At 43.1% G+C, this 9,046-nt stretch overlaps 3 protein-coding genes across 3 annotated transcripts; 1 reads left to right on the top strand and 2 right to left on the bottom strand.

Annotated features, from left to right (window-relative positions):
- Nucleotides 1–49: 49 nt before the first annotated feature.
- K450DRAFT_247272 (uncharacterized protein) lies at nt 50–1,486 on the bottom strand. Its single transcript, XM_051590047.1, has one exon. It carries the CDS (start codon nt 1,432–1,434, stop codon nt 91–93), a length of 1,344 nt encoding a protein of 447 aa, XP_051443327.1. The 5' UTR covers nt 1,435–1,486; the 3' UTR covers nt 50–90.
- A 664-nt stretch (nt 1,487–2,150) lies between these two features.
- Nucleotides 2,151–7,432, top strand: K450DRAFT_247265 (uncharacterized protein). The gene is made up of 19 exons (XM_051590046.1): nt 2,151–2,605; nt 2,672–2,991; nt 3,050–3,159; nt 3,230–3,343; nt 3,411–3,661; nt 3,738–3,849; nt 3,927–4,091; nt 4,163–4,284; nt 4,354–4,570; nt 4,658–4,795; nt 4,872–4,973; nt 5,041–5,209; nt 5,278–5,894; nt 5,986–6,129; nt 6,244–6,321; nt 6,401–6,470; nt 6,529–6,610; nt 6,692–6,901; nt 6,974–7,432. The coding sequence occupies exons 1-19, from the start codon at nt 2,316–2,318 to the stop codon at nt 7,140–7,142; spliced, it is 3,480 nt and encodes a 1,159-aa protein (XP_051443326.1). The 5' UTR covers nt 2,151–2,315; the 3' UTR covers nt 7,143–7,432.
- A 329-nt stretch (nt 7,433–7,761) lies between these two features.
- On the bottom strand, nt 7,762–7,914 carry K450DRAFT_159671 (uncharacterized protein; the record flags this gene model as incomplete). Its single annotated transcript, XM_051583998.1, has 1 exon — nt 7,762–7,914. A coding segment is annotated over one exon (153 nt), but the record flags the coding sequence as incomplete, so codon positions are not given.
- Between the last annotated feature and the right edge of the window lie 1,132 nt (nt 7,915–9,046).

The following is a 9,046-nucleotide window of genomic DNA, read 5'->3' as shown; positions in this document are numbered from 1 at the left end:
CGGGATGATTGTTTATGGCATTAGAAAGCTATTTTATTCAATCATCAGCATGAAACATTGTCATAAAGTGCTTTCTACACATTTGCGATATCAAATGTAGGTTGCTGGTAGAATTGAGAGTCTTTCTAAGTCGTATTTCGCAAAATTATACCTGCTTGGATCAACCAGTTCGCTGAACATCGTTTTTGCGTTAATGCCCTTTAAATACCGGAACAAAGAAAGTGACTCCTTCATGATCCATGGCTGTCCCAGAGAAAGTCTCCCTCGTGTCAAGTCCATGTATTCCAGCTTGGGAAATATGCCGGCCAGACTACGAATCATGTAATCGCTAAAGTTCATACATTCAAAGGAAAGAGTTGAGAGGTTCTCCGATCGAACGTCCATCATGATTAAGCTCGTTAACAAATTATTTCCAGAACTACAACTAAGATAAAGATTTTGTAATGTCGCCAAGTTGCTTTGTATGACCATAGGAATATCTTCAACGAACGGAGAAACTTTAGTTCCAAGGCTTAACGTCTTGAGATTGGTAGTTTTCTTCAGGACCCCTCCTATCAGCTCTTCTAGTTGCTCACGACGAGCCTTATTTACATGGATCTCGAGCTCTTCTAGTTGCTCTCCAAAGCTACTGATGGTAAACTTTGAATGGAACGTATAGGTCAAGCCAAGTACCTTGAGGTTTGGGAGTCCCAGTATGAGATTATCTAAGCTCAACGGTGGGTGGCTTTCATCCGTTACTTCCCATGATATCACCAGTGTATTCAGAGAGTCTCGGCAGCATTCTATGATCATCTTGGCTCCTTCGTACTGGAGCTGGTTGAATATACAGATTTTGAGTGATTGTAGTTTCAACCTGATTGGCGATAATGGGAGTATGTACTCTGGAAAGGAATAGGCATAAACGATATCTAGATGCTGTAGTCTATTCAGGACATCGATGAAGTTGATAGTGTTACTTGATAAGTAATATGCAAGTGAGCTCAATACAAGAGTGTTCAACTTTGGCCACTTTGATGCGTAGTCAAACGCAGAAGGTACCTCTATGAATTCGCGAGAATCACGTACATAGACTGTATGTACGTTTGGCGTCATTGAAGCAAGTGTAGACAACGGCGGCAAGTACCAAAGGTCACTGGAAAGAAATGAAAATATTCGAATCCGTAGCTCCATTAGGTTTATAAGGCTTCCAAGCTGCTTCTGTCTTGCGCTCGCTCTCGTGTAGCTGCTAATACTTGTGGAATTGGATGTCGTGAGGGCTAGCATGAGTTTTTGGTAACTTTCATCGGAAAGCCAGCACACGTTTTTGTACAAGAACATGTTTGCAATGCCGTTCCACGTCCAGCAAGTACAGGAGCAACTGTACCAGTCAATGTAAGATAAATCTTGGAAAATGTATCGAAGTATTTCGCTTGGAAGTCGTGAGTTGTTTACCATTATGGAAGTTGAATGAATGGATCAGAATAAATATGCAGAATGGGCAACTATGATGGAAACGAAAGAAAGCGAAAAGAAATTATGGAATAGAAACCATCTTTAAGAATATAATGTTATTGGAAAGCTCATGATACAAATATTTTTGGCGTGGAGGCTGCCAAAGGTTGTCAAAAAAACTATGATGTCCGAAGGGTTTTGCGAACCACTTTGGGCAAGTGGCAGGTTGGCGCAGTTGGCGAGCCAGCATGGCGGCAGAAAGCAGAGGTCTTGGAAGTTGGCAGCTTGAACTTGTAGATTAATTTAATAAGCGTCGGATCTTTGAGACCCCCCAGTGATGGCCTTAGGTCGTATCTTCTTGTCCTTTACGAGCTTGTTTGAATTACAGGTACGGGTTACCGTTCGGGGTAAACGTGGCTCAAACCGGTGCCAAAAAGTGAACGATTTTTCTGTATTAAAATTCTATGACTCACTGAAACAAGCGTTGATTATGCGCTTACATTGTTGCAGTAGTAGAAGTACATGATATCCTATTGAATATGGTCGTAGCTCTCTTGGCTGTGTCTATTGTATGGGATCCGAAATATGATCATAATGCGTTATGGAATAGGAGGGTGTCAACCTACCCTGATCGTATTTCAATTCCAATGCACTGGAGTTGTGAGACCGCCGAAGCTGAGCAGGTAGGCAATGAGATCTTTTATGAAGCTGTAGCGGGTGAGGGGAGGTTTTATTATCTTCACAGCTCCAGCTGAGTACCAAATTCTCAAGATACAAAGAAGTCGTATCTATATTATGTCTGTATGCATCATCATTAATAACCAAGGAATGCTAGAAGCGACAAGATTTTGAGATAGATAATTGTGAAAAGCGATAAGGCACTTATGCTTTGCTATAGTGTCATTATGGTGGAGTGCGTGGATGGCCCAATGTGTCTGCGCGGTGACTGGCAAAATCAAGAAGGTCATTTTTCACTCAGTAGGCGCGACTGTCAACTCGGCTTCTTTATGACAACTTCGCGACGCAGGAGGCAATTGCTGGGCGATCTCCCGAGCGACTCGTCGTCAGACGAAGATCAAAGCGTAGCAAAGCGAATAAAAGCGAATAATGGTGCTGCGGTCACTGTATCGACAAATTTGGCCGCGGAATCTCACCTTCGGACAGACGGATCCGGGTATGGCATACCTTTGCAATATTCAACCCAAAAGCTCGTTGCATCACTCTAAATGCTTACTTCTAGATACGTCAATGGTTCCATTGTAAGAATCGCCCTCACGAACTTTGTTACATACGACTGGTGCGAATTCTTCCCGGGTCCTCAATTGAATATGATAATTGGCCCGAATGGAACTGGGAAATCTACCATAGTATGCGCCATTGCTCTCGGTCTCGGAGGATCGACAACTGTCCTTGGCAGAGCCAGAAATATATCTGAATTTGTAAAGACGGGGAAAACGAACGCTACTGTAGAAATCGAACTTAAGCGTATGGTTGGCCGTAACTTGATAATTCAACGTAATATTCAAAAGGCGAACAATTCAAGCCAGTGGAAACTGAATGGTAGGCATGGTTCTTACGAATAGTACCATGGTGAACCAGCTAATAATACGGATTATAGGCGAAAGCAAATCTCAAAAGGATGTGATGAATGCTATATCGAGCTTAAATATCCAAGTGGACAATTTGTGTCAATTCTTACCGCAAGATAAGGTGGCCGAGTTTGCCCAGGTAATGTGCCATATTCCGATTAGTTTAATTGGCTCAAATCTACCTAACAAAATGAATGGGTGGTTTCTAGCTCTTACCGCCACAGTTACTCGAGCGAACTCAGGTCGCAGTTGGAGAACAGCAAATGAGCGAATGGCATCAAAAGCTGATTGCACTTCGAAAAGAGGAAAAGCAACTTCGAACTGTAAGTACTGACTTGCAATTGAGCCATGCTGGATTGAGATTACTCAATAGGACACGAACTCGCATAGGAACGGTCATCGGATGAGGAGCATTTGAAAACCTTACGCGACAGAAATTCATACCTTGAGCGAGATGTAGTGAAAATGCAACAACGCGAAAAGATTCTCAAAAGAATTTCTATACTCAAAGCTAAGATTCCACTGGCGCAATATGCTGATGCAAAGAAGGCATATGATGTCTCCAAAAGTGCAAGGCAATCGGCTTCAGAGGAGTTGAACCGCTACAAGACTGAAAACATGCCAATGGATTCCGTTAAAAGGTAAATGTTTGGATAGAAATTGTCATTCAAGGTTGGATATGTGGAATTAACAATGTGTTTGGTGAAATAATATCAGGGCTCAGGAAGAAAAATTAAAGGTGTTGAACCATCATTTTAATCAAACGAATCAGGTGGTAGATAGGCATGATACCCAGCTCAGCGAATTGAAGAGTAGAATAGAGAGAGTGGTAAGCATAATGCGATCTCTTTTTAAACCGCTGAGCTTGAGAAACTAAATCGCGTGATGCGTCCCCTACTTATTTAGGCTCAGGATATATCTGAAAGCAAGAACAAAATCATTACCATCAAACAACGAGCCGAGCCTAGAGCACAGGCGATTGCAGATCTGAAAGCGGCTATTCAACGACTGGAAAGTATTTTAGCTGAAGGACCCCCTGAAGCCGATACGAGTCAAATTCAGTTGGAAATTGTAAGTTGCACATACTCGTTTCGATAAGGTATGCTTGATTGAATTGCACTGACCAGCAATTATGTTTCAAGGATGAGCTCAGCCGTCGAAGCCGTGAGGTTGGCGATGATTTATCTGAGGTGGTCGACTCTCAGCGCGATCAAGAAAGGCAAACGAGAAGAATAGATCAAGCTGTGGATTTGAAAAAGCGGCAGTAAGTTCAAGCGACAGTGCGCAATTATAGCTTAGTACCGTTCCCTGTCTGATCGGTTGCTCTTGATAGGCTCGCGGATTTACAAAATGTCCGAAAGCAACGTCTCGAAAAGTTGAGAGAAAAGGACCTGGATACTTATAAGGCTGTCCAGTGGCTTGAAAAGAACCAGGAAAGATTTACTGGTAACGTGTATGAGCCCATCCTACTTGAATTGAATGTGAGAGACCCTCGATACGCGAGTGCCATTGAATCTGTTCTTGGCGGTATAAATGGCCCGCATTTGAAGGTATGTATGCATGTTGTTCATATGGTCAATGTCATTATGCTTCTTCTAACATGATGTTACGCGCGTACCACCATGACGACCATTTAGCTGTTCACTTGCGAATTGCAGCAAGACTACAAAATATTCACTAGCGAAATCATCGACAAACAAAAGCTCAAGGTCAATGTGGGTTGGCCGGGTGGAATTAATACCAATGCCTTTAGCCCCCCTGTTCCTTTGCAAAAGGTAACGTATATCAGCAGTACCTTCATATTATTATACCACATGTAAATAATGCTTCATTATGTTTTTTTTTTCATAGCTACGTGAAACGTTCAAATTGGAGCATTACCTCTCTGATTTGGTCGAACTACCACCTATTGTCCGTGCATACTTGTGTCAATTGACGGTGATACATGCTATAGTAAGTCTTTTGGTATACAGCGGTTATTTCTATCAAGATAGTTGTACTAAGATAGAGCATCACGCAGCCTATCTCATTAAATCCAGCAAACGAAGCAATGATATCAGAAAGTGGAAAGTTCCGACGATATATTGTAGAGGACACGATGTACGAGGTGCGCAAGTACTCTTATGGTTCTGGTGGCCAGCAAACTAGCACGCGAAAAATACGAAAGGCAGAATACCTTTCTAACTCTGGTACAGTGATAGTGGCCATTTAATGTACGGCACAAGAGTGAATGCTCATGATGTGTTCTTTCAAACAGTTGATACCCAAATTAAAACAAGAACAGAGAACGAGCTCAAAAACCTGTTACAACAACAGAAGGAGGCAACGGAAAGTAAAACGAGCATGCGAAATAAAGAACGGAAATTGAAGCAAACGCAACAAGATATACAGGAATTACGAGAAGCTGCATTGACTAAGAAGAAAGAGATCAACAAGGTCCTTCAAAAGTACGATGCACGGAAACTCAAGTTGGAAGGCAAACGTAGTGATTTGGCCGAAGCACAGTCCAAACCTGCAGAAGATCAGATTGAAATTGCACAACTTGAGCAAAACCTCAAACGAGACGTATTGAAACGCGTGGAACTTTGCAACCGATACACCACCATTTTAGAGAGCGAGTATATACCTGCTACTCTAAAACGAAACGAATTCGAACTAGGGATATTCCAGATCAAGGCTGAAATTGTGTTCTTTAATCAAATTTATGAGTCGCGAACGCAGTCCCTCAAAGAGGCACAAGTCAAGTACAATGTTGCTGATGCAGAATATAGAGAGGCCAAGAACAGAGCCAAGAAAGCTCATGAGGTGGCTAAGCGTGCTGGTGAAGAATTGCGGGAACAAGTCTCATCAGATGAATCGGCCGAGTATGCAGAGGTAAGCCTACATGGAAGTGAGACTAACAAAAGTCTGTTTTGGGGCACTCCTTTCTAATATATCAATCTTATTATTCTCTTGCTGAAACCAGCTGTTCCAAAAGTTTCAAAATGAAGAGGTTGAAATTTCCTTGACACAAATTGAAGATGAAATCAACTCTGAGCAGGCTAAAGCGGATGCTCTAAGAGCAGCCAACCCCTGGGCTATGCAGCATTATGGACAGCGTCTCGCAGAGGTAAGATCGAGTGCAATGTCGAACAGTTTTCGGCTAAATATAATGGCATCACTGTTCCAAATGTGAGCTGCTGACTATGGTCCTAATGGCATTTGGTACTTTTTCCTTTTACAGATCAAAACTCTAGAAGATCACTTGGTCAGCCGAAAGTCTAGACTAGACGTCTTAGAAGCTAACATAACAGAGCTGAGGGTAAGGATGTGATACTAGTGGAGAAGGACGTAATGGTACTGCCATTGTGCTGCAAGCGTTAACGACCTGACCATTTTAGAATTTATGGGAGCCTCGGTTGCGTTCACTGATAGAAAAGATCAGTGCAAAGTTCTCAGCTGCATTCCAAGGTGAGACATCTCAGAAGGTCAAGTAGACCCTCCATGCATTTATTAACTGCTCTAATAGAAATCGACTGCACTGGCGAGGTCACCATCAGCGAACATGAAAACTTTGAGGAGTGGGGGATAGATATTCTTGTCAAGTTCAGGTACAGTATTGCTGGCTGTTATTGAAGGGAGATATGTTTATAAGCTGCCTGTATGCTAATGCAGGTTTTATTTGACTTCAGAGACACTGAACAGCTGCAACTCCTAACCGGCCAACGACAGTCGGGTGGTGAACGCGCGGTATCCACTATTTTGTATTTGATGTCTCTTCAAGAGCTGGCCAAGTCGCCTTTCCGTGTCGTAGATGAGATAAATCAGGGCATGGACCCTCGTAATGAGCGCAGGATTCATGAACAGATCGTTCGTGGCGCAACCAAGCCAGGTACCAGTCAGTAAGTATAAAAGGAACACGCAGTTGTATAAGGATGTATCGACTGGACAACTAATTCAACTTGGTTGCAAAGGTACTTTTTAATTACGCCCAAGTTGCTACCGGATCTCTACTACTCTGACAAAATGCGAGTCCTTTGCATTTACAACGGTGAGTGGCAACCTAGCAAACTCAAATCTGTCTCTCAATATCTGCAAGCGCATAGACGATCCAACGGAAAAGCCATTGCTACATCGGTATAGGAGGAAAGACAATGGTTCAATCTGCTTTTTAATGTAATAATAAATATAAAGGAAGAACAATACCAGAAGAAAAGAAAAAAAAAGCATGCAGCAAAAGTTATCAAAATTAAATACAACAGGAAAGGGATTGAAACGAGAGGAAATAGTGAAGAAGAAAATATAACTAAAGTAGTAGTACGAAGCGACAGTTCAAAGTATAGACGAGCTGGGTGAAGTTTATGAGAGTACAATGAGTTCAGCTCATTGGCATGTTTGATCGCGGGTATGTAGAATAAGGATGGGTTTTTGTGTGTGTATGGTGAAAGCGTGTGTGATAGTGAACATAAGCGCGCGAGGCTTAACCAAGGCGTGGTGGTTTAAATGGTGGCGATACAACAAAAAAGGGGATGAAGCACACTCTCACAGGTAGAGATACTTTTTTCTTTTTTTAAAAAAAATAGCAATATGTTCAGCGGTTGCCTTTAAGCATGGCAATCTCTCGTCGAAGTTCATCGATCTCCCGTGCGTGGCTCTCTTCTCTTCCCTTGAGAGCGGCAATATATTCAACGGCTGATGGAAAAACGTGGTGAATAGCGTGGTTTTAAAGCTCAGTTGACAGTCCAGCCAGCCGCAGCTTACCTTTACTCAGTATTTCCCATTTACTTGTTTTCAGTCCTTTCTCCACGGGCAACGTATCCTTAAGATCATCAAATAGATCTTTCATTTCCTTTCGGCGTTTTCGTTCGGCCAGCTTATGGCTGACTCGCAGTTCGGGGCTGCGAGAGTACGGAGTGAGTTTACCGTCCATATCTTCATCCATATCCGTATCATCTGTGGCATATCGAAGTTGAGAAGAGCCTCTCCTCGAATGGGGTGGCTGTTGCTGTTGACTAAATGCGGAGATAGAGTGTCGTCGAATAGGGTCAGATTGATCGTCTTGCATGGCAACAATGGAAGGCAAAGAGTCACGGCGGCGACCTGTCAAATCAGGACGATGGTCCAACGGACTTGGGCGCGGAACAGATGGGGCTGTAGGAGAAGGTGAGCGGGACGATGCATATGACGTGGCGAGAGACCCTCGACGGCTATTGGGAGCACTTGGTGTTGAATAAGTTGGCGGTGGTAACATAATGGGACCATGCATAGAAGGGTGTTCGGGCAGTTGAGAGCGAGGTTGCTCGGAAAAAAGCTGGCGGAAAGGGTCCAACGAAGGACGTCGCCAGGCAGGGCGAGAATTATCTATTGGTGGAAGGGTAGATGGCATGGGCGAATGTTCGGGTGGATAGTGTGAGATGGTAGGCTCCATGTTGAATTAAGCTTGATAAGTAGGTTGAGCTAGTACGAAGGGCTCATACAAAATGGTCCTCGATAAATAAGCGTTGCCAAGGGAAAAAGAGATTAAGAGAGAGAGAGAGAAAGAGAAAAGGTGTTGTTTGGTCGGTTTCAAATATTGTAATATTTTTTTTTTTAGGTGCCTTTGCTCTCTCGCTTCTTCCACTCCAACACGTGGTTTACGAATGGGTTTCACCAAATTTGCCACACACATAGAATCACGTGGCGGTATTAGGCTCGTATGGATGCCAGTCAAAAGGGCAAGTAATATGTTCCATTTCATGGGACGAACATCTTTGAAGACAGGCCATATGGTAAAATCCAAAATTTGCTGACTACAGCAAATACGGCCTTCCGAAGTCAGCTTGCTCATGGGGAACTCACATCAAAGTCCGATCACACCAATAACCAGTGCTTTAGCTGGCTGCAATAATTGCCATGTGACCTCCAAAGCAACAAACAACCATGCTAGTTTATTTGCGTCGGTCATACTACAATCCTGTTTAGAAAGGTTGTCTTTAATTTATGAGTCTGGTTAAACGTCTCCACTGCGGCAACGCGGCGATGTTCATAGAAACAGAAGCTTGTTTGTG

The sequence above is a fragment of the Umbelopsis ramanniana genome (genome assembly GCF_025399195.1).
Source record: "Umbelopsis ramanniana AG unplaced genomic scaffold K450scaffold_39, whole genome shotgun sequence".
Taxonomy (NCBI): Eukaryota; Fungi; Mucoromycota; class Umbelopsidomycetes; order Umbelopsidales; family Umbelopsidaceae; genus Umbelopsis; species Umbelopsis ramanniana.
Note: the sequence above shows the minus strand (reverse complement) of the source record. Positions and strands in the feature narration are given on the sequence as shown.